The sequence below is a fragment of the Sminthopsis crassicaudata genome, chromosome 6, assembly GCF_048593235.1.
Source record: "Sminthopsis crassicaudata isolate SCR6 chromosome 6, ASM4859323v1, whole genome shotgun sequence".
Classification (NCBI taxonomy): domain Eukaryota; kingdom Metazoa; phylum Chordata; class Mammalia; order Dasyuromorphia; family Dasyuridae; genus Sminthopsis; species Sminthopsis crassicaudata.
Genome location: NC_133622.1, coordinates 254,218,249 through 254,242,482, shown reverse-complemented (window position 1 = coordinate 254,242,482; position 24,234 = coordinate 254,218,249). Strand labels below are relative to the sequence as shown.

General features: G+C 55.5%; 1 protein-coding gene across 6 annotated transcripts in view; it reads right to left on the bottom strand.

Annotated features, from left to right (window-relative positions):
* Window positions 1-24,234, bottom strand: part of ANO1 (anoctamin 1) — a 162,513-nt gene that overhangs the window by 45,131 nt on the left and 93,148 nt on the right. For 4 of the 6 annotated variants that reach the window (XM_074276732.1, XM_074276728.1, XM_074276726.1 and 1 more), the window contains exons 4-9: window positions 11,162-11,260; window positions 10,074-10,225; window positions 7,524-7,578; window positions 4,397-4,442; window positions 1,596-1,661; window positions 1,060-1,115 (exon numbers count right to left, since the gene is read on the bottom strand). In XM_074276732.1, coding sequence (XP_074132833.1) covers window positions 1,060-1,115; window positions 1,596-1,661; window positions 4,397-4,442; window positions 7,524-7,578; window positions 10,074-10,225; window positions 11,162-11,260 — 474 coding nt within the window. The remainder of the gene's footprint in view (window positions 1-1,059; window positions 1,116-1,595; window positions 1,662-4,396; window positions 4,443-7,523; window positions 7,579-10,073; window positions 10,226-11,161; window positions 11,261-24,234) is intronic. The other 2 variants (XM_074276729.1, XM_074276730.1) reach the window with 1 other exon arrangement.

Sequence of the window (24,234 nt, the reverse complement as noted above, 5' to 3'; positions counted from 1 at the left end):
CTCACCTTCTGCTCCCTGGCTACCGGTCAGTCCAGGTTCTGCCATAAGCACACTTGGAAAACCCCTGGGTTCCTGACCTGTCCGGCCTAATGTTTCTCAACCTTCGCCCTGCTCCTATCGGGATAGAGGACCGAGGGCTTCTTTCTTTGGTCTACAGGCTGCGCCCATCTGTGCAGGGGCCAGAGGCCCAGGGGATGCATCCAGGCAGCCAGGTTGGGCAGGGGGTCAGGCCCAGAGGAAATACGTCATCCCTCAGCCGGGTCCTGGGCTGCCTCCGTGAAGTGGGCCTGGAGAGCTGTTCTCAAGCCCCGAAAGGACGATGGCCGCACCGGGGGAGCAGGAGCCAGGGATTAAGGGGTGCCTTAGGACTGGAGCCAATCCTGACCTTGCATGGAATAAGGGACATCTCGCTTCCAGATCCTTTCTTTTTACACTTCAGGAAACCGAGGCTCTGGGTCCCCAGGGTGACCCAGGGAGCAAAGAATCCAAACCGAGTCCAAAGCCAGCTCCTTCCAATCAATAAGTAATTAATACCTGCCCTGGTAGCCAAAATCATCTTCCTAAATCACAGCCCACTCCCCGGGTCAGTAACACTAAAGCTCCCTGATATTTAACAGAACCTGTCTTTTTGGGAGCCCAAGCCCCTCATGATTAGGTCCTACGCCCGTCTTCTTGCTTGTATTTACCCATCATTCTCCTACTTAATGTTCCAGGCAGACGGGCAGCTTCTGCTCTGAGTTCAGCAGTCCATCCCCCCCACCTTTGCTGGGGCCGGCCAGCAGGCCACACGCACCCTCACACATCTCCCAGAATCCCGCAAGGACCCCCGGGCCAGCTCCCCACTCCTGGGTGAGCCTTTCTTGGCCCCTTGGTCGGCAGTATTCTCTCCTGCCCCGACTGGACCGACTCATCAGCACCGGCCGGGGACCAGAGGAGGGTCCGAGGTGATTTTCGTGGTCGCCATCACGGCTCGCCGTACACAGCAGGTGCTCGTGTAGGAACCAGAACAGGAGATGCCCCCCGCCCTCCCCCCAGGGAGCGTCTCCTCAGAGCACTTACGTCGTGCAGGGGGTAGGCCGCGGTGTATATCCCGTTGGCCAAGAGGCTGGTGATGCCTTAAAAAAGAGAGGCAGAGGAGGGGTTAGGGCCGGCCCGACACCCCCGTCCTCCTGAAATCAGCAGAGAGCTCAGCCACCGACAGAATCTCATCCAAGAGAAATCAGAAAGTCTGCTCCCCGAAATCGGAAATCCCTCCGCCTGCCCTTCCCGGGGAGGCCGCCGCCCGCATGGCTGTTACTGAGCAGAAGATTGAAGCATGCTCGATTTTCCGGATTAGAAAGTCACAGAAGAAAAAAGGAGCACCGGGCTGGGGGTCCCGGGAACCAGAGACCGCCACTACCCCGCCTGCCTGGGAGGGGAAGCCTGCAGATCGGAAAGTACATGGAGAGGTTAGGACAGGGCGAATCACGAGAGCGCGGAGGAGACCGGCGTGGAGGAGACACACACCCCGTCTAAAATCAGGCTGGAGATTGGTTTGAGAAGCAGGAGGAAGAGGTTCCCAGAGCCTTGGGCAGGAGCGAGAACGTGGGACTTACCATACTGACCACATTTTCTCCTTTTATTTAAAAGGGCAGAATCCTTCTTTCTTGCCTCTCCTTGCCCTGTTTACACATCAGTCTATTAGTTACAAGAATGGGCCTCCGAGCCATTTAATGTTGCATTTGGAAATAAAAGGCACGCACTGATGGGAGAAGGGGGATCGGGACTCGGGAAGGCCCGGGGACCGTCCCCCTTGGGAGGGCTTGGACCCGTGCCCGGGGCCACCACACTCCCGGAGGGGATGCTCCGAAGGGCGGCTTATTTCTAGAGGCCGTCTCCCCAGCCCCCCGCTCGGGGCCCGGGGGCCCGCTTCTCATAAGCGTCTGTCTGGGACAGAGGGAAGGACGCCGCTCTTGCATCCCTCCTCAAAGGCTGCCAGCGGGACCCGAGTCGTGGCTTAACCTCCGGGACGGCTTTCCTCATCTACAAAACGAGAGGACTGGGCTTCGGGCTTTAAGGGATCCCAGATGAGTCCTCGAGCCCAAGCTGCTCGCCGGCCCGCAGCGCCTTGTCCCGGTCTAATGGGAGGGGGTCCTGTGAGGGAGTGACTAGGTCCCCTCACCGATTGGGCCAGAACCAAAAAGAGTTTGTGGCGGAGTAGGAAGTTGGGACCTACATTCTGAGACGATTTCTCTACCTGAGTGACCTTACATAAGTCACTTCCCCTCTGTGACAGGAGGATATCTGAGGGGCCTCCCAATGATCTTGCCAGCCCGGCTTCTGTCTCTGAAGAGGAAGGGATTCACTGTGAATTTCTGCCTTTCCCCTCGCTCCGGACTCTCTCCTCAGCCGGGCCCAGCCAGCCTCCCCCGAACCCTCCACCGGCTGCAGGCCCTCCCCGCCCCGGACTGTAAGCCCCCCAAGGACAGGGACCGTGTCCCGCTCCCATCCTGCCCGCGGAGACACCGCAACGGAAGTCAGACTGGGTGGGGAGGGCCTTCCCGCAGTGGCCGACGAGCAATGGGGAGAGTTGTTATTCAGTGTGTGTCATCTCATTGGAGTCTCCCAGGGACCCTACTAGGGCACCGCTATTAATACACCCATTTTACAGACAAGGAAACTGAGGCAGACAGCTTTCCCATGGGCTCTCCGACCTGTGTGAGCGAGGCTCCCCAGGAACTTCCAGAAGTTCCTCTGACCTGACGGAGGGAGGCTCGCTGGGCTCCGGAGGGGCAGCTCCCAGCATTCTGTGCCTTGGCTGGGCAGGGATGGGGGCCTGGGAAGCCTCCCCGTACCTGGGCTCTCTAGGAAGCGCAAGGCCTGGGGAGTGGCTGGGGCGTCACCTCACTAACCTAGGTCTCCTCCGCTGGAAAATGAGGGGGCGGGACTGGGGAGCCCCTGAGCGCCCCATCGGGACTGGACCATCAGGACCGGAGCGCTTTTTTTTTTTTAAATCACAGTCCTCCATCTCCCAACTCTAGGCTGCTCTCCTGGTCGTCTCCAATGCCCAGGATGTTTTCACCCCCTTCAACCCCCTCCCTCAGAGAGCCCCCCATTAGTCGGCATTTTATATGCATTCGCACATGGTCTCCCCATTACAGTGGAAGCTCTTAGGGAGCAAGAGCCTCATTTCTGCCTTTGAAAAAGCCCTGGGCACACAGAAGGCCTTCAACTGTTATTCTATAATGACAATAATTACTAATGAAGCAGCACCGGTGGTGTCTAATAAGCGGTAGCCGGTGGAGCGATGGCTGACTCCTGGAGTCTCCTGCTCTCCGCCCCGTCCCTGGAGGAATCTCTGGCCCGGGCTGCCCCAGTGTCCCGGGCCACCCCGGTGTCTCGTTCCTCGAAGCCCATGGGCCGGAGCTCGGGCCGCCCCAGTGTCCCAGGCCGCCCCAGTGCCCGTTCCTCGAAGCCCATGGGCCGGAGCTTGGGCCGCCCCAGTGTCCCAGGCCGCCCCGGTGTCCCAGGCCGCCCCAGTGTCCCAGGCCGCCCCAGTGTCCCGGGCGCCCCAGTGCCCGTTCCTCGAAGCCCACGGGCCGGAGCTCGGGCCACCCCAGTGTCCCGTTCCTCAAAGCCCACGGGCCGGAGCTCGGGCCGCCCCAGTGTCCCGGGCCGCCCCGGTGTCCCGTTCCTCGAAGCCCACGGGCCGGAGCTCAGGCCGCCCCAGTGTCCCAGGCCGCCCCAGTGTCCCAGGCCGCCCCAGTGTCCCAGCCGCTCCAGTGTCCCGGGCGCCCCAGTGCCCGTTCCTCAAAGCCCACGGGCCGGAGCTCGGGCCGCCCGGGGCAGGTTTCCCGTGGCCGGGGAGGGAAGCTGTGGCGGCTTAAATCTGCCGGCCCGCTCCCCGGCCTCCTTGGGAGGGTCTGTCAGTTGTGGTCAGAATCCGCCTCCCCAGGAACGGACTGACTCCGCTTCCCCCAAACTCTGCTCTGAACCGCGGAGCGCTCGTTCGGCTCTGGGCGGCGTGACGGGTGGCCGGGGAGCCCCCGGGGGCCGGGGGATGGCCCAGGGGACGGCTTCTCTGTACTCGGCCGGTGACTATGGGGCCAGAGGAAAGTTAGTTCTCTGACAGCGAGTGCCATGATCGGCTGGCTCGGACAGCCAGCGGGGTCACTGAGTGGGTAAAGGGCCCTCTGGACTCGGTACTCGGGAAGCCCTGGGCCAGCTGACCCCCACGAGAGCAACGCGACAAAAAACCTTCCAGTTCGAAAACGGAAAACCAAACTTAGGCCTTCGTCCGAGCCCCCAGAACGGGGGGGGGGGCAATTTCGGACGGCTCCACCCCTCCACCTTTCTCAGTCTACACTGGAAAAGGGCCGAAGCTGAGCGGAGCCGCCCCGTCCCCCTTCCTCCTTACCCGTGCTGGCCTTGGAGCAAGTCGTTCTCTTCAGAATTTCATAGACCTAAGTGAGACAGAAAAGGGGAGAGAATTCCAAGTCTAAGGGGGGCAACTGGGCGGCGCAGTGCTTGGAGCACCAGCCCTGAAACCAGAGGACCCGAATTCAAATCTGGCCTCAGACACTTCACAGCGGGGTTCTCTCCTAAGACCCCACGGGCCAATTCCCACCAACCCCAGGGAAACAAGCAGACTCGCATCCCCTGACGCCACAAAATGTGGAAGCCCCTTTCCTGGGAAGGCGCACCCAAGGCCTAGGAAACGTCCTCCAAAGGACCAGGCCTAACACAGGGGCCACGGCCGCATGTCCCTTTGTTCCCAGCAGGAGAGGCAGCCACGGCGGGACTCGTGAGCCGTCCAAGGTTCCCCCTCTGGGAGCCGGGAGCAGACGCTTGGTCTGGGGGTGCCCCGCTCGGGGGCCGGGGGAGGGGCGCCGTCATACTCCCTGTCAGCCCCCTTTTTAATCCTCCTAATCCCACACACAAACCATTTTCTCCTCAAGGCCTAACCTTGTAAAAGAGGCTCCTTCAGCTAATAGCCTTCCAATCCTCTGAGGAGAGGGACCCTGAGCACTCGCTGCGGGAGTCTCAAGCGCCTCAGTCCTGCCTGATGTTGGGGGCAGAGGAGCCCCGACTAGACAACCTTCCAAACCCTTCCAGTCTCTTGTGGGAAAGGGAAAACCAAACTTTAGTCATCCCCGAGCGGCCAGGCCTGGGGGAGGAGGGAGGACATCTCGGCTGGCTCCAGCCCAGTGCGCCCGGCCAGCCTTCCGGAAGTCCCCGTCATCTCCCTGAGAAAACGCAGGAGGGCTTTCGCCCTGGCCCTCGGACTGGGCCTTATGGGCCGGGAGGACGCCTCCTAGGCCTGGGGCTGGAGACCCCCGTGTGGGTCCTCCCTGCCGCCCGCAAACCAGGAGGAAACAGGCGCAAAGCAAAGACTTCCTCACCCTCCTTGGCTGGGTATGAGGGACTGAAGGTCTCCGGCTCAACCTGCTCGTCTGGGCGGAGTCCCAGTCAGGAAGGGGCATCCCAGGCCTCCCGAGGAGGCAGCGATGGGCACGGCCTCAAAGCAAGGCTCAGACCCTCCCCCTCCAAGGGCCCCCCTTTCCCGCTCCACTCAGTGACTGAGCAGGGATGGCCTCCATCAAGGGCACCTGCGCAATCTAAATGTGGCAAGGCCTTGGCTCTATCATTGGCTTGTTGCCGGCTCTCTGCCCGCCCCGGCGCTAGGCGTGGGGTCCCCCGGACCTCCTCTCGGCTCTCTCTGCTCCCCCTCCCCCCGGGTCACCGCAGAGTCCCCGCAGATCTGTGCCCGTCTCCATGCAGCAGACTTGCACGTTTCCGGCCCTTGTCGCCGCTAAGGCTCAGTACACCCGCCTAACGGGTCTCGCTAACTCCAGACTTCTCCTCCTCTTGGCCAGGCCCCCCCAGCCTTTCCCCGGGGCCCCAGGCTCATGACCAGCTGTGGGGAATGGTCTTTTGATGAATAAAAAAGAGCCTGTGTGAATCCACTGGTGGAACATTTTAAACTCTCTTGGCCAAGGCTGCAAAGGTAACAAACTTTTTTCTGACCAAACTACGCTTTCCCCAGGAGAAAGAGGGAAACTCACGGGAGGCGGGTGCCTGGGCCAGGGCCACCCAATCCATAAGCAGCAGGATGGGGGCTCCCAAACCTGGGCTCCGCCTGCCCTCCAGGCCTGGGCAAGGGCTGTTATGGCACAGGACAAGGCTCCCATTGCTGGGGGACTGGCGGGGCCCCAGAGGAGGTGGGGAAGGGCTGGGGGCAGAGAACGGACGCTCGTCCTCCCTCCCTGGCCATCAGCCCTCCTCGGATACTACGCGGAGGTCGGGCTCAATCCCGGGCTCCACGTTTGAGGAACAGGGTGGCCGGGGCAGGGCGGCCAGGACGACGAAAGGAGCCCAGTTCAGGCCATTTGGGGCCTGACTGAAGTTAATCTGGGGGAGGGCCAAGTGTTGACTGAAGATGAGGAGACTGAGGAAGAAAAGGGCGGGGGCCGCCGCAGCTGAAGGGCCAGGACCTAGAAGAGGGGGTCACCTCACTGGCCCAGAGGGCACACGGGAACAGTGGCCGGCAGGACGGACAAACGGCCAGGTACGGCCTTGGCGGCGCCCGGGAAGTTGCTCTCCCTGGGATTCCCGCGTTCTGCAGCCCGGGCACAGAGGCCCTTACGGGGTGGTTTAGATCCGGGCCAGAGCAGAGCAGACTGGGCCGGGAGCAGGAGCATCATGGGGTCTTGGAAGGGTCTGGAGTGTGTTTCAGGGGATCTGGATATAAATCCAGCCTCCGCTCCCTCCTTCCTTCGGGGGAAGCCCCTTAAACTCTTTGGCCTTCGTCTGTCAAATGAGGCGATGGTCCCCGAGGTCCCTCCATGCTCTAAATCTGCCTTGCTTCCAGCCCCAGGGCTATGGCACCCCCCACCAGCAGGAGAGACCCTTCTTAACTCCGTCCCGTCCCACCTGATCCCCCTCTCCCAGCTCGGCTTGTGACACCTGACCCCTCCCCCGCTGGGCTGGAGCCCCGGACCTGTTTACTTGCGGGGCAGAGAAGGCCTGAGAAACCAACTTGGCCGCAGCATTAATTTCTTGTTTAGATAAAAAGCTTGCCCCGGGCCGAGCCCGTACGCGTGAGGACTGGCCACCGTCCCAGCTGGCAGCCGATAGATAAACACACCGGCGGCCCCCGCCGCCGGGCCAATGGGCGCCCAGATGCCAGGCCGGCCTTTGTCTGGAGCCGTGGGCACAACTTACTCACCAACCAGTCCCGGGCTCCTCCGGGAGCCCCTGCAAGGGGCAGGGCCGGGGGCTGCGGGGCATCGGGGGCAGGAGTTCCCGACTACAACCCAGGGGGCTCCGGGAAAGGGGTCCCTTTTCCCCTGATTTGTGACGCTTCATTTCAACCATGCCCCTTCCTGCCTCTCCCACCCCGTACAGGAAGCCTTCTCCCCAGCTTTCGGTTGGCGCGCTGCGCTAGCTCCCCACCTGTCACCGTGTGGCTACGGCACCGCCCCCCTCCCCGGAAGGCCGGACTCCCAAGGGCCCCGGTCGGTCGGAGGGCCCGCCACACTCACTATGGTGCTCCGGGTCTTGCTGTCGAAAAAGGACTCCTTGTCGGTCAGGTCAAACCTGCAAAGAGAGCGGGACATCGGTTACCGGACAGAGCCTCGTTCTGGGGCCTGGGACCGGGAAGTGACGACGGCCCGGGGCCCGAGGAGCGAGGGAACCGGACGTTGTTGGTGACCAGGAGGAAGAGCAGGCGCTGGGGCAGCATTTGGTGAGGATCCACTCTGGGGGAGCAGCCGGCCAGGGCAGTCCGAGGCCTTCCCCACCCCCACCGCCACCCCGGGAACTCGCTTCGTGCCACAGAGGCCTGGCCACTGGCTGCTCGCTGACCCGGCCACAGCTCGGCCAGGGCGAGGGCTGGGGGCCAGGCGGGGCGGGGCTCACAGCTCCTCAGTGTCTGAGCCCTCCTGCTGAAAATCTTATGGATTATATAGACGGACAGATAGATAATACAAAGGAGGGAGGGGTCTAGGGAGGCAGGATGGTGCAGTGGCTAGCACACTGAGCCCGGAGGCATGAGTTCAAATTCAGCCCCAGTCACTTCCCAGCCGGGCAGATCTCTTCATCCTGTTCACCTCGGTTTCCTCATTTGGAAAATGGAGGAGGAAATGGCCAAGCCCTTCAACGTCTCTGCCAAGAAAACCCCAGCTGGGGTCCCAGAGAGCCAGACAGGCCTGAGCCACCAGTAATCCGGAGCTCCAGACCCATGATTCTGAGCATCCGGGCAACCGCTCTGCTGCCGAGGACCTTCGCAGAAGGGGAGTCAGTTGCTAGTCCGTGTGGGGGCCTTTTTAATGCTCTCCCCACATCAGCATGGCCCTGGGGGAGGGAGCCAGGGGCGCAGGGGGCCTGGAAGGGGAAGGGTTCCTAGCACGCGCCGGGCTGTGGGACCCGGGACCGGCCACGTCCGCTCCGAGGGGGGGCCTAACGGAGAGCGGCCGATCTCCCGGGCCCGCGCTCAGCTACCAAGGTTCGAGACCTGCGTTCAAATCATCCCTCCCACACTTGTGTGACCATGGCCGAGTAGTGTGGCAGTGCCAGCCCGCAGATCCTGCTTCAGACTCTGCCTGGCCGTGTTGTCCCTGAACAAGTCCTCTAACTGCTGCCTGCCTCAGTTTCCCCATATGTAAAATGGGGATAATAACGTTTTATATATAATATATACTTATTTTATATGTAATTATATATTGCTATAGCATAAATATAATAACAGCATTTATTGTTATAGCATATATATGATATATGTAATTATATATGGATATAATATATTATAGCATGTATATAATCACAGCATTTATTATTATAGCATATATGATATTATATATAATTATTATATGTGCAATTATATATGGATATAATATATTATAGCACAAATATAATAATACCATTTATTATTATAGCATATATATATGATATATGTAATTATATATGGATATAACATATTATAGCATGTATATAATCACAGCATTTATTATCAGCCGCCTCCCTGAGGAGTTGTGAGACCCCGACGGGATGCCCACATGTAGTTGGCAAACCCCGTGGCCCTACAAATGCTGGTATTATTATCATAATTATGTGGATGGAGGTGGAGCAGCCCCAGGGCTCTGTCCGCTGTGACAGGTCCACCACAGCCGAGAAGACACCCCCTCCCCTCAGGGAGCTCATGGTCCAGGTGTCCGAAGGGGGTCGGCGCCTTCGGCGAGGGCGTCCCCAGCCTTGCCTGGGGGGAGGAGGCGGGAAGGGGGGATCATTATTACCCAGAGCCAGCAGGGCTGGTGAGGGAGGGAAGCCCCTCTCCCGCCTTCTCCCGTGGGCCCCAAGGCTCCGCCCAGCGACCTCAGGTCCGAGCTCCCCCTTTCTGCTTGCAGACCTCGCAGGGCCTTATCCCTTCCCACCTGCTCCAGCGAGGGAGCCCTCCCTTCTCAGATTTCTCCCAGGGACCAGCTGGTTTCCACAAGCTCTTACAAAGGCCCCACTATGTGCCAGGCCTACTCTGCGCTGGGGGGTAAGAATAGCCCGGCCCCTCCAGGAGCCTGCATTCCAGCAATAGGGGGGAGGAACAGGACAGGTGTCCACACACACACGCACACACACACATGTGTGCACACGCACACACGCACATGCATGTTTGTGCAGAAAAAGTGAATAGACAAGTTTTGCAAATGGAATAGCAAGTAACATATCTGGGGAAGGGGGAACGCCAAGGGTTAGGGGCTGGATAAAGCCTTTTGAGTGGGGGGTCCCACTTTAGAAAACCAGGGCTTTCTGAGAGCCCGACGAGGCGCATGAGGGACAAAAGCCTGGAGGGAGGAGATGAGGATGCAAAGCAGCATCTCTGTATCCTGCTGGCAGGGGCGGGGCCTGGATGCCCCATCCACCTCTCTGGAATTACAGGAACGTTAATTTTGAACCCATGTACAGACCCTTCTGGCAGGTACCGAGCCAGGGACGTGGGGAACCGGCAGAGCAGCCGTCTAAAGACAAGGCGCCAGGGTGCCCGGGTGCCCGGGGACGCAGTGCCAGTGAGAAGCCGGCAGCCCGGCCCGGCCCATACTCACAGGTGCTTCTTTTCCCTGGAGAAGCCAAAAGAGAGCCTCTTCACGTTCTGGGCTCTGTAGTTGGCCACCCGAGGCTGGATGGGCTCCGTGATCTTCTGGATCACAGAGTTCAGTTTCGTGAGGATGCCCCGGCTCTGATAGATCTGGTACACCTGAAGATTGGGCAGAAAGGAAACCTCGGTCATTCGGCCGGCAGTGGGCGGGAACGGGAGCTCATCCCACTGGTCCAGCACAGGCCCGCCAGCGAACCTGCCGGACGCACTAAGACAGAAATCCGGGACGGCGAGGTCCCCTAACGGACCTTCCCAGAGGGCCTGGAGGGAGACGGAGAGCAGCCTCTCATCACATCAGGCAGGTGCCTGTTCTCCGGGACTGTCAGATGATGGGAGAAGGTCCGGCTGCTCGGCAGGCCTGTGTAAACGGCCCCTAATACCTCCGGTCCTCGTCTCCAGAAAGAAATAAACCAAGCTAAACAAACCTAGGGAACAGCCTGTGAGAGCTTAGGAACTGGCCTTTTTCAGGACTGCAGCAGGCAGGAAATGGGATGAAGAGGAAACAGATAAACTGGGTTAAAGCACCACAGTGGAGGCCGGAGTCTAGAGTTTCACTTTCACTAGCCATTAATTTTGGGGGGCTTCAAAGCCATCTCTTCCAGTATCTGAGCCTTCCCTGCCCCACTTTGGGTTGGAGCCCAAAGTTTCATTTTTATTAGCCACTAATTCTAGGGGTTTTAAAACCATCTCTTCCAGTATCTGAGCCTTCTTCCCCTGCCCCTCTTTGGGGTGGTCTTTCATAAGCCACAGACTGAGCTCTGTGCTTCTTTTCTGCAAAATGAACAGAGGCGGCAAGGAGGAATTAAAATAAAATCTCCAGGATAGCCCCCTGCGAGAGTGGACGTGGTGAGAGCCCAGACGCTTTCTTGTTATCCCTGGGACCACTCAGAAGCACGGGAAACTTCCGGGACGTGCGGCTCGTTCAACGGCCCAGAGAACCGTGGCGCCAGGCAGCCCCAGTCAATCTCATCTGCGGCCCACGCCGTCCTGGCCTTTCCCCGCAGCTATGGCAAGACTTGGGTGAGAGCCACTGACCTTCTTGGTGGGCATTTTGAGTTTCAGAAATTCGGCCTCTCGGCACAGAACGTTCCAGGGTGCGTGGACTTTCACAAACCCGATTCCGTGCAGTTTAGTCTGGAAGGAGAGAAAGGAGTTTCAAAAAGGGGCAGTCAGGGACCTCCTTGGGACTGGGTACCCCCGCCCAATTGGGAACAATAAAAAAGTATCTGAGTAAACTCTGGCTTTTCAAAGGGCATCCCATGAAGTGCATAACCACCTAAGGAGTGCTCTTGAACCCTAGCCTCCTAGTCAGCTGTTATTGCCCTGGCAGGGGCATGGAGGCTAGAAAGGAGGGGCTAGATGTTTGAAAGAGCCCTAGACTTGTGATGGGGAGCACCCAGAGAGAGGACTATGGGAACCGAGTGGGGACCAAACACAGAATTTTCACTTTTTTTGTTGTTTGTTGCTTTTTGTTTTCTTTCTCATTTTTTCTGACTTTGTGTGTGTGTGTGTGTGTGCGCAGCCTGATAATTATGGAATTACATATAGAAGAATTGCACCTGTTTAACATATATTGGATTATTTGCTGTCTAGGGGAAGGGGGGAGAAAAAATTGGAGCACAAAGTTTTGCAAGAGTGAACGTTGAAAACTATCTTTGTGTATGTTTTGAAAATCAAAAGCTCAGGGGAAAAAAAAAACAAAAGAAGGTATTTTGCTGAAACATATTTAGGAACAAGTGATAAAAAAGCAAACTAGCACAAAATGGGTGGATTAAGTGCCCCAAGGTAGGGCCACTAAGTTTTCTGTGAAAAGTTTTATCTGTTTCAAGGAAGGAGGGGAAAGGGCAACTGAATTAAAGTTAATATTTAAATATATGCACTATTTCATTAATATTCATTATGTAAGTCAAGTAAATAATGACTTCTTAATAAAACTGTAAGGAGATGATCACATCTAACATTGGAAGTACCAGGAGTATCAGTTGTTACCCAAAAACTTGAATACTTTTTGCTGCCACTCTATTTTTTTCTTCTTTTAGATTAAAAATGTGATGCAATATTGAAAAAAAGAAAATTAAGAAAAGAATTCAGAAATGAAAAGAAAAAGATAAATAAAAGTAAAACAAAAGCGGCAGCTAGAGGATGCGGTGGGTAGAACACCAGCCCTGAAGTCAGGAGGACTGACACTTAATGCTTCCTGGCTGTGTGACCCTGAGCAAGTTACTTAACCCCAAATGCCTCAGCAAAAATAACAAATAAACAAACAAATAAAAAAGTAAAACAAAAAGAGAGACCTAGAACGTAATGGGGGAGGAGGATAGGAGAGTAATGTGAGGTAAGGAAGAAGGAAGGACATAAAAGGTACGACGGAGATGTCCCAAGGACGAGCTGGGATCATGGGGCCAAAGGAAGTTATCCTTAGGTACAGACCCAGAGGAGTGACTGCTGAGCCAAGGAAAAAGGAAGATGGTGGAGAGTGAGCTATGTGCTGCAGGACTAGAAAAAAGACAGGTTTCTTCCTCTGCACAAAGGAAGGACCACCTCAGGTCAGTAAGCGTAATTTAACCCCGCGGACTTATTATTAAAGGGATGGCTAGTGAGCCTCTATCAAGTTAAGGAAACTATGATCTTCCAGGGTCATCCAGGCAGCTCAAGGCTATCAGCCAAGCCGTTTTTCTATTCTGACTGGGTGATTGTTAGCCTGGAGGTCGTGGAGTTTAATTTGGGAAAAGCATTGGACAAAATCTCCACTAAGAACGAGGGACAGGGGCCTGATGGGACATTCGGGGGGGACTGAGCAATGGCTGGCTGGCAAAAGTTACTAACATGTCCAGCTCATCTTAGGAGGAGGTCTCAAGAGGAGGGCCATGGAGGTCTGTGAGACTTAGTGCTTTATCATAAGTCCCCCAGAGTAAAAATCTCCCAAGCTCCCGGGCCGCAAAAGCGCTTCCTTTTCACAGCAACATTCGGGGGGCATGTGACAGAATCTGGAGCCCTTCGGGTACCAGGCTTTGACCCTGGGCAAGCCGGCCTCCTGGATAAAGCTTCAGCTGCGAAGACAGGGAGATCCCCCAAGATCATGAGCCGCTGGCAGGCAGGCGATGCAGCGGAGAGAACGAGACTCCCCGGCCTCGAGCCCGTCGGTCGCCTCTTTTGCCCTCAGTTTCCCCATCTGTAAAAGGGCGATCCTTCATGCCCACAGGAAGGCACAAGGACTAAAGTTCTCTGTAGAGTGTCAGCCAGGGCCTGCCGAGGGCGGCGTCTGGGTCTTCCTTAACTCTAGAGCTCTGGATCCTCCATCAGACGCCCTTTCCCGAAAGAATGTAAGCTCCCTGAAGGCAGAGACTATTTCATTCACTTGCTGGGGGGGAGCAGCCTCAAGGGGGAATCCACGAGGGGCAGAGCCAGGGCCACCTGAGGTTTGAGAGGTCCAAGAGGGGCTTCCAGGGACAAGGGGACGCTGCCCCCGGCTGCGTCTGGCTGGAGAAGGAACCTCAGGCTGACTTTCCAGGCACCCGGGGAAGTCCCGGGGTCCCAGAGCTGAGCCGGGAGGAGCCCCTTATTTACAGATGAGGATACTGACACCCACAGAGTCTAGATGATGTAGGCAGGGGCAGATTTGAACCCAGGGCACCTGGCTTTCTAGGAAGACACATCAGGTGCAAAGCCCACAGCTCCTCACTGTGGGGCACGGGGGGAAGGATGAGGTTGTGGGGCCCGCCCTTGTGGGGAGCCGGCGTCCGTCCCTCTCGCCCTCAGTAAATGACGTCTGGGTCGTTCCAAACTCCTGGGGGCGGGGATGGGGAAGAGGAGGACTCGTCCTCCTCCCCACACACAGCACCCGGCCACACTCCCATTACGTGCTCCTGCGGGCCCCAGCCTGCCGTCTGCTTCTGGCTCCTCGGCTCATGTGAACGACACGGCCCGTCCCTGGAAACATCTGGCCAGAGCAGCGCCGGGTCGTGGGACCCAGGGGGCCCGCGGCTCACGGGGGGGTACGCCAGTGCCCAGCTCATTGGCCAATTAGAGCCAGGGAACCCGGCCTTTGCTTTTTCCCAAGCCAAATGCCAAAGCCAACGTGGGGCCCTGCGGGCCTCCGGGGGCTCCCTGACACGAGGGCCAGCTGGTGGCTGCTCAGCCCAAGAACCAGAGAGAAATACAAGTGAGCCCATGGCCCAAGGGGGCTTCCCCAAAGCCGGGCCTGGGACCCCCACGTGCTGGCTGCTCCCCTCCCCCAGCCAAGCACAGACCCAGGCGGGCTCGTTCAGACTCTGTGATGGGTCATGGGACCAATGTAAAGGAGCTACGACCGGGGCTTCGGGGAGCACTGTGTAGGGAGCTGAGAATCGGTTCAAATCCTGCCTCATCGCTGCACGTGGCACAGGGCTTGGCACACAGGAGGTGCTTAATAAATGTTGATTCACCGGCTGACATCAAGGAAGTTCTCTCATCACCCGGGGCTTTGATCCCCTGGCCTTTCTGTTCCTGAGGGATGGCACGCTGATCTGGAAGCCTCATAGGAGGAGGGAGAACCCAAACTTGTGGGTCGCCCAACCAAACTCTCCCCTCTTCGGGAAGCCCCTCCAGCCCCTTTTGCTCTTGGTCCCTTCCCTCCGCTCCTTGTTTCTTGTCTCCTGTGCTTGCTTTGTCTGGATTCACTGGCTAGTGGTCTCCCCGGTCTCGGGGTCTAAAAGTAGACAAGGAAGAGGGGGTGCAAAGCTTCGGGGGCTCCTCAGCCAGCACCCCCGTTAGGTCCTAAGTTTCTTGAGGGTGGGAACAGATTGTCTGTCTCAGTGCCCGGCATGCAGTAGGTGCTTAATAAACGAATGTGCTACAAGACCCCACCAGGAAGGTGGGCCCAGAGTTCACACGTGGCCCCTGGAGGGAAGGAGAAGAAACTCGGAGCTCACTGATAGACCTGGAAGGAAGCGACTTCCCGGGCAGCCTGAGAGCGCCCGAGGGAGGTGACTGCGCACTCCAGGTCCTGGCCGCCCATTTTGCAAGTGAGAAAACTGAGACCTGGAGAAGTCGGTGCCCAAGGTCACCGATCAAGGCCGCTGTGCTCCGGCACCGGGATGTGGAGTCGGGAGACCCAATCTCCACCTCCTCACCCGTCGGACGGGGCTAAAGGGCAGCGGGACCTGGGTAGACATCAACAGGGTAGAATTCGCCCCCACTGACCTATCCCGCCCGGACAAGAGGGTCTCCCAGAGCCCTCCTCCCGCACTCAGGGCCCCAAAGGCCCAACGATACACCCCGGGGGTCACCTGGGGAGGAAGGACAAGGGCAGAGGCTTTGGCGAGGGGGGCTGGCTGCTGCCGCTCTCCTTTGCCCCGTCCACTGCTGTTCTCTGCCCCGTCCGCTGCCCCGTGCGGCCTCTCCTGCTCCTCCCCAGGACGGCTTCCTCCTTCCAGATAGAAGCTGTTCCTCTCTGGGGCCCCGAACGCCCTTGGCAGGGAGCAGGCGGCCATGCTGATGCGCTAGTCGACTCAATCCCACATGGGCCAATAAATGCTCCACAACTAGTGACCCAGTGCCCATGGGGTGCCGGGCACCGTGCCAGGCTCTCCAGTGGGTGTGTGCCCAGCATGCCCCGGGCACCGCTCCAGGGACCATTCCAGGCTCTGCTTCCCAGGAGCCGGGCTTCTGGTGGCCGGGACGCCCACTCTGAGCCATCGAGACTCACCCGTGAATTGGTCTCTTCCCCATGGGGCGGGCTCTGGCCATGGCTGCAGGTGTTTGCGGAGGCCCCAGGAGGCCGGGTTCGAGTGGTGCCACAAGACATTTCCTGCTGGTGGAGCCTTTCCTTAGAGTCACCTGCCTCCCCCCAAGCTCAGCCCCAGGGCAGCGCTGGGGCCAGAGGGGGATCCGCTCCCCAGAGACGGCCAGCCCAGAGAGCTGCCATGGTGGTCCTGGGCACCCCGGCCTCCTCTGCTTCAGCCTCGAGGAAGCAGGAAATCCAAACTGGGGGGGAGGGCAGGGGAGGCCCAGGACCGAGAATCCTTCCTCTGCCAACCCAATAAGGGCCTCTCAGTGGCCCGCCCCGCTCCGGCTCTGTCGCCGGCAGGAAGCTGCTCCTTGGGTCCGGCCTAAGCGGGCATCCTGCCAGCTGCCACCCACTGTCCTGCCTCTGGGGTCAAATCTAATCCCTGCTCCAAGCGACGCTGCCGAGCCCTGGGCACAACCCCCCACACACATACCACGGGCTCCCACTCACACCTGCAGCGCCTCTCGTCCAGGCCCCGCACCCCAAGGCCTCCCTGGCCCTCAGGCCCTTCTCGGCCCACCTCGTCCACAGCTTCAGGGCTCCAGCGGCTCACTGACGTCCCTTCTAAACTGGGGCCCTTGGTGAGGAAGGGCCCCAGCGCTCTGGAAGGGCTCGGGCCGGGCTAGAGGGAGGAGGGGAAGCTAGCTCCTCACTGAGGAACAGCCACAGCACTCTGGAAGGGCCTAGACTGGGCTAGAGGGAGGAGGGGCGGCCGGCTCCTTAGTCCCAGACATTACCCCTTTGCAAAGTCTCATCCTGCAATGAATTACACTGCTGACTCAAATCAAGCTGAAGGTCCACTAAGACACTCAGATCGCCTCCTCCCCTCCCCCCAACATCCCTTCTTCAAGTGAGATATTTGTAAAACACTTAGCGAGTGCCCGGCCCATGGCGGTCACTCAACAAATGCTTGTTCCCTCCCCTTCTTCTCTTCTTCCTCTTTTTGGGGGTCCCACTTTTTCTTGGAACTACCCCCAGGAGCAGGTATTAAATGGGGTCCCCCATACTCTCTCGGTGTCCATCTCTCACTGGCAACTTAGACAGGAGCCATGGGTCCTGCCAAGCTGGCAGAGGACATCGAGGCAAGAAGCAGCTTGGCTCGGGTCACACAGATCACACGTGCCCAAGGCCAAATCTGAACCCGGCTCTTCCCTGGTTCGCTCACTTTTCTTTCCCCGTACCCGCAGGCTGCCCAGCCTCAGGGAGGGCACCGTGCCAGCCTCACCCAGGGTCCCCCTCCGGGCTCGGGGAGGCAGTTACTACCAGGCCTGCTCCCTTATCTGCTGACCTCTGTGCAGGGAGACCTTTCCCTGTTCTTGGCATCCTGGGCACAGTTCCCCACATCCCTCCGCCAGCTTTCAGCACCCAGGGAGGTCACCCGAAGACCCAGGAGGGACCCTCCTGCCTTCTCTGCCAGTCAGGCTCCCCTTCAAATGCAGCACCCCCAGACTGCTGGGAGAGCAGATCCTGCAGGGGCAGCGGGAAGCCCAGGTGGGGAACGCTGGCTCCCCCGGCCTGAGCAGCTCCCGTGGTCACGCCCTTAGTGGGGTCTCTCCAAGTTCAACCCCAGGACACGGTGTGCTTCCTCTCCCCCTCAAAGGCCAGCCTCCAAGGGCATAAAGTCCAGCTATTTTGAGTCTGGAGTATTCTGCACTTTCTAAAAATAAGTTCCTCCCATAATATAAACATCCAACATCCTATATGGCACAGCTTCAAACCCTGCGTTTAGACAGGAAGAGAGATTTGGAGGATGGAGGGCATCCGCGTTCCCACTGCCGGAGCCCCGCGGCGGGGCCCGAGCCCGGGACCTCAGGTGAGCTGGGCGCCTCTGGGCACCTCGGCACTAGAAGGCCTTCGCGTGACAGTCGAGCCACGAGCACGACTAGCTTGTGAACTCATCTGGAGCATGAGGACAGCGTGCTATGTGAGCCCCGTGGCTCTTCTGGCTTTGCCTCTGGAAGCTGGAGCTCACCCCCAAAGCTCTCCAGCCTGTTCCAAGGGCCTGGAGAGAGTCCTCCTCTTCATGGCCAGCATCAGGCTTTGCATTCAGCAGGTGCTTAATAAAAGCCTAATGAATCTAAGTGAATAAGTGACCTGCTCGCTCTGCTCACATGACTCACCCATCAGGGATGTCAATGCCACAAAGGTGGGCCCTATCTCAGGACCCGTCCCCCCATTATCTCTGGGTCCACCAGACTCATCTCAAAGGAGTCGCTAAGTATACAACCAGACCCCAGAGACCTGGAACCACCAGTGGGATGGGGCCGCTGGACACAGCCAGGCCATGGAAGCTTTCAGCATTCAGAATTCATCAATTATATTAAAAAAAAACCCCTCCAATCTAGTGTTTGACAAACCCAAAGATCCCAACTTTTGGGATAAGAATTCATTATTTGACAAAAACTGCTGGGAAAACTGGAAATTAGTATGGCAGAAACTAGGCAAGGACCCACACTTAACACCATATACCAAGATAAGATCAAAATGGGTCCAAGATTAAGGCATAAAGAACGAGACCATAAATAAATTAGAGGAACCGAGAATAGTCTACCTCTCAGACTTTGGAGAAGGAAGGAATTTTTGTCCAAGGGAGAACTAGAGACCATTATTGATCACAAAATAGAACATTCTGATTATACCAAATTAAAAAGTTTCTGCACAAACAAAACTAATGCAAACAAGATTAGAAGGGAAGTAACAAATTGGGAAAATATTTTTACAGTTAAAGGTTCTGATAAAGGCCTCATCTCCAAAATATACAGAGAATTGACTTTAATTTATAAGAAATCAAGCCATTCTCCAATTGATAAATGGTCAAAGGATATGAACAATTCTCAGATGATGAAATTAAAACTATTTCCACTCATATGAGTGTTCCAAATCACTGCTGATCAGAGAAATGCAAATTAAGACAACTCTGAGATACCACTACACACCTGTCAGATTGGCTAAGATGACAGGAACAAATAATGATGAATGTTGGAGGGGATGTGGGAAAACTGGGACACTGATGCATTGTTGGTGGAGTTGTGAAAGAATCCAACCATTCTGGAGAGCAATACCCAAAAGTTATCAAAATGTTCATACCCTTTGACCCAGCATTGCTACTCCTAGGCTTATATCCCAAAGAAATACTAAAGAAGGGAAAGGGACCTGTATGTGCCAAAATGTTTGTGGCAGCTCTTTTTGTAGTGGCCAGAAACTGGAAGATGAATGGATGTCCATCAGTTGGAGAATGGTTGGGTAAATTGTGGTATATGAAGGTTATGGAATATTATTGCTCTGTAAGAAATGACCAGCAGGAGGAATACAGAGAGGCCTGGAGAGACTTACATCAACTGATGCTGAGTGAAACGAGCAGAACCAGGAGATCATTATACACTTCAACAGTGATACTGTATGAGGATGTATTCTGGTGGAAGTGGATATCTTCCACATAGAGAAGAGCTAATCCAATTCCAATTGATCAATGATGGACAGAATCAGCTACACCCAGAGAAGGAACACTGGGAAATGAGTGTAAACTGTGAGCATTTTTTTTTTTTGTTTTCCTTCCCAGATTATTTTTAGCTTCCGAATACAATTCTTCCTTTGCAACAACAACAACAATAAAATGCGGTTCTGCACATATATATTGTACCTAAGATATACTATAAGATATTTAATATGTATGGGAATGCCTGGCATCTGGGGGGGGTGGAGGGAAGGAGGGGAAAAATTCAGAACAGAAGGGAGTACAAGGGATAACGTTGTAAAAAAAAAATTATCTATGCATATGTACTGTCAAAAAATGTTATAATTTTATAATTATAACATTATAAAATTAATTTAAAAAAACTCACCTAAATCATTGTCCCCTGCACTGAACAATGTGGCTGCTGGACACACCTAGGTCACGGAAGCTTTTGGCGGTCAGAATTCATCAATTATGTAAAAAACTCACCTAAGTCTCTGTCCCCTGCACTGGCCAACATGGCCGCTGGACACAACAGCGCCACGGAAGCTTTTAGAGATCAGAATTCTTACAATTATGTAAAAATATCATCTAGATCTCTGTCCCCTGCACTGAACAACATGGCCACTGGACACACCTAGGTCATGGAAGCTTTCAGCAGTCAGAATTCATCAATTATATAAAAAACTCATCTAAGTTTCTGTCCCTGAACTGGCCAATGTGGCTGCTGTTCATATTCAGGCCACAGAAGCTTTCGGCAGTCAGAATTTAGACAATTATGTTAAAAAAACTCATCTAAATCATTGTCCCCTACACTGGCTAATGTGGCCACTGGACACATCCAGGCCACTGAAGCTTTCGGCGGTCAGAATTCTTACAATTATATAAAATTCTCATCTAAATCTCTGTTCCCTGCACTGACTTCCTGGTGGTGTCCTAGAGGCAGCCTCTAGTACTCACAGGGATGGCTCAAGGCCAACTGAGCCCCACTCCGGGGCAGACAGTCCCAACCGCCCATCTTTCAGGGTGTGTTCGGGATGGCTACAAGTGGGACCCGGTGACAAAGGAGCAGAGTCCACCTCCAGGCCGTCCCCGCTAGGAGGTACCAGAACCTCACAGAACCTCAACTTCCTCATGTGTACAGTGGAGTGAGGAACCCCTCCCAGGGTCCTTGTGAGGAACCTTCCAGTGCCAGCTATGACACAAAACAGCCAGTGAGCTAACACAGGCCTGAAGGATGACAACAGCAGAGACAAATCCTGGCTCTGAGGAAGGTGGGCAATTGTGCCCAGCTCGATTCTTTCTCCAACATTCACTACAGGCACCAGACAACCTTAGGGAAAATCTGCTTGATCTGATGAGCCAAGAGGGGCTTGGCTCATCTCTGCAAGACACCAAATGCTCATGGGAGAAATGCCCACCCACAGCTAGAGGGTCCTGGAAGAAGCTCACTCTTGCCCAGAGCTGGATGACCTCTATGGAACTCCCCAGGGAAATTCCCATGATGCAATGGGAGAGGGGAAGGGAGGAGGCAATAAGTCACTCCTATTCCTTCTAGACTGGGCAGAAGAGGAGGGGGAACCTATGGGCTGGGGGCATAGCTCCCTCCCTCTAGGGCAAAACGGCCCCATCTGGGTGGATCTGGATCGCTGGGTTGGTTTTTATTTGTCTGTTACTTTTATTTGCTATTTCTTCCGATTTTATTGACTCTTTCTCTTGTCCTGATTGTGAAAAGAAGAAATTTAAGCATCTAAAATCTAGCCTGAAAGTTCTTTCTCCCAAGGAGCCGATAGTGGGGACCAGAGACGTCAGGTCCCTAATAAAAAGCCAGGGCCTCTCTGGGCCTTGAAATGGATCCGAGTCGCTGCGCCTGGCAGTCACCCCGGCCGGCTCTCACACCTCTCACATTTTCCCTATCATCAGGCAGCCTTTTAATAGCCTCTGACCTGGCTTTGTTTTCACCTTTGTTCAGTTTTGTGGACGGCAGCTTGCACCGTTCTCTCCCAATAGACCCACCTCTGGGGTTGAAGTTCCTTTGGGGTTATCCATAGGAGAAATGGCCTTGAACCTTGACAAAGAACCTCCCTGAACATGCTGTATCAAGCACACCTGATTAGGTGAGATAGGAAAAAATGGAGATCAGTGTTTATGGCATGAAGATATTTGAAAACTCACACTAGAGTGCTGCTTCAGCGAGAACCGGGGAGAGCTGCCCAGGTGCTGACTCAGCAGCCTGAGGGGTGATTCCCAAATAAAGAACCTCCCTATCTAGAGCTCATCTCCCCCAGGCCGGGCCCATTTGGGGATTCTGTTTGGAACTACGGGTGCAGTGGGAAGGGCTGATTAAGTGTGGACACGTCGTCACATCTGATGATACCGGGGATCTGTCCCAAAAACTCAGCCTGAAATTGCGGCTGCCCAAACTGTTTCTCCCCAACCCCATCCACAGTGTTCTCCCACGACCTGGAACAAGGAGCTTTGGAGAGCAGAAGGATTTGGGAAGAGAGAAGCCTTCTAGTACATTGGAAGCAACGGGATCCCCAAGGAGCCAGGAACAGTTGGCTCTTTGTCTCTTCCCTGGTGCCGAGCTAATCAAACTCCCTGGTCTCTCTCCTGAGCTCCAGTCAAGCACCTCCCACTGTCTGCTCACCAGATCCTTCTGGATGACCCGTGGGCATCTCCCCAACCTCCCTAGTCAGAGCTCCTTATCTCCCATCCCGAAGCCGGCCTTCTTCCAACTTGTCTTCTCCCAACATCACCACGCCACATCGCCATCATCTCCTCGCTCCTCCCCAGCACCTGATCCTCCCTGGAGCAGAGTGAATCCACCACCTCAATAGCTCTCCTATCCAATTCTCTTGTCTTGATTCCCATCATCACCCCAACTCAGAGCCCCATCACCTTTCACCTAAAGTACCACAATGGCCTTGCCTCCAGCCTCACCCTCCTTCCAACCATCCGGCATACAGCTGTCTCTGCCGCTCCTGCTCCCAAGAATGTCTCAGGGCAGTTGGATGGCGCAGTGGATAGAGCACCAGGTCTGAAGTCAGGAGGACCTGAGTTCAAATCTAGCCTCAGACACTTAACACTTCCTAGCTGTGTGACCCTGGGTGAGTCACTTAACCCCAGTTAAAAAAAAAAAAAAAAAGAAGTCTCATTGTTCCCTACTGCCTTCAAAATAAAAAAAAAATCAGAGCCCAGGCTTTTGCTTTAAAGTGAGTAATGTGCCCCGCCCCTGCCCCCAATTCTATGGTTCAGACAAACTGGCTTAGATGCCATTCCCTGTGTAACTAATTTCATTTCCTGCCCCTGAGCCTTTGCCTGGCCGTCCACCATAAAATGCTTCCCTCTAATTCCTAGCTCAACTCCCATATCAAAGCCCTCCTAGTTTCCTTAATTTTCTCCCTTTCTCTGCCAATTTGTCCAATTTCCTCACTATCTTCCCTGGAAATGATGTGTGCTTGTTTGGTCTACATCCCCTGCTCTATCCCTAGGAGCACTCTGTCTGCCCCACACCCCAGTTCCCGAGGATGGGGACTATTTTGCTTCTGGCTTTGCATTGCCAGGGCCTAATACAGAGGCTGGAACATAGTAGGCACTTTAAATAGGAAAAGAGATTCAACTCTGGCAACCAAAGACTGCGACTGCCAACTTCCATCAAGGCAGAACCAGAAGCAAGGGAACAATTTGGACTTGAGGGACCGTTTTGGACTCTGAATGAGAACTGGTGCAGAATGAAGGGGCTGCCCCGGGGGGAAGGGGGTGGCAGGCTCTCTTGGGTAGTCCTCCAGCAAGCCTTCAGTTGATTGTCTCTGGATAGAGGCTTGTAGGAGCCTGGAAGGGATTCTAGCTCAGGTTCTAGGGGAGTGGGAAGCCCCAGAGTTTCCTCCTATTTCTACAGGGTTCCATGATGCATCTAGAAGGCAGAACCAATCTCCATTTCCCAATCTGTTTCAATGAAGGGAACATGCCCCTCTGTCTGGCCAGAGTGTTCCCATCCTCCCAAGCAACTGGGTCTGTCACCCCTGTGATCTCCCATCACTCTCCTTCTGTCCCCTCCTCATGCTCAATCGCGTGCAAAGTCTTGTTCATTCCTCTTCCTCCCCTAGTGTAAGCGCCCCTCTTTTCAATCACAAGGCAGCCAACACCCTCTCCAGGCCACCTCCTCTCTGGACTACTGCACCACCACCTGGACTACTGCAACAGCTCCTTTCCAATCCAGCCTCCCCACAGCTACCAAAACCAGCTTTTGACTGCATCACTCTCCTGGATATTTAATATCTGCTGCATTGAATTCACTCCTTCTTTCCAGCTCAATATGAAGTGGATCTGCACCGAAAGTCAATACCCCCCAAAGCCCCCGGGCTCCCGGCTGCTCTCTCTGAACAGCATTATCCTTCAGCTGCAAAGCTCTCATGACCTCACAGAACTCAGCCAGGGATCCCCTCCCATTTTTCAGAACCCATGTCCAGAGATGAAGGTGACTGCCTCCCTCACCAAGTCAGTATAGATGGCAGGACCCCCCGCCCTCTCCCCTTCGAGTCAGCCCCTGCTCCTTTACCAGGTAGAGCTGTGACAAAAGATGCAGGAGCTTGTATCCTGGAAAGATTGTGTTAGGGTTCAGGAGAAGGAAGTGGTTGGTTGGCTAGACTTGGTTTGAATGCAGAAATGGAAGGAGAGAGAAGGCTGAATGGGTGTTAGTTCATAGAGTAGAGGAGAGGAGAGAAAACTAGAGCCGAGTAGACAAACTAGAGTAGAGTAGAGTAGGGTAGACTAGAGTAGACTAGACTAGAGTAGGGCAGAAGAGAGTAGACTAGAGTAGACTAGAGTATGGTAGAGTAGGGTGTCATTATCCTGGGAAGATCTGGACACCCCGAGACAGAAGAT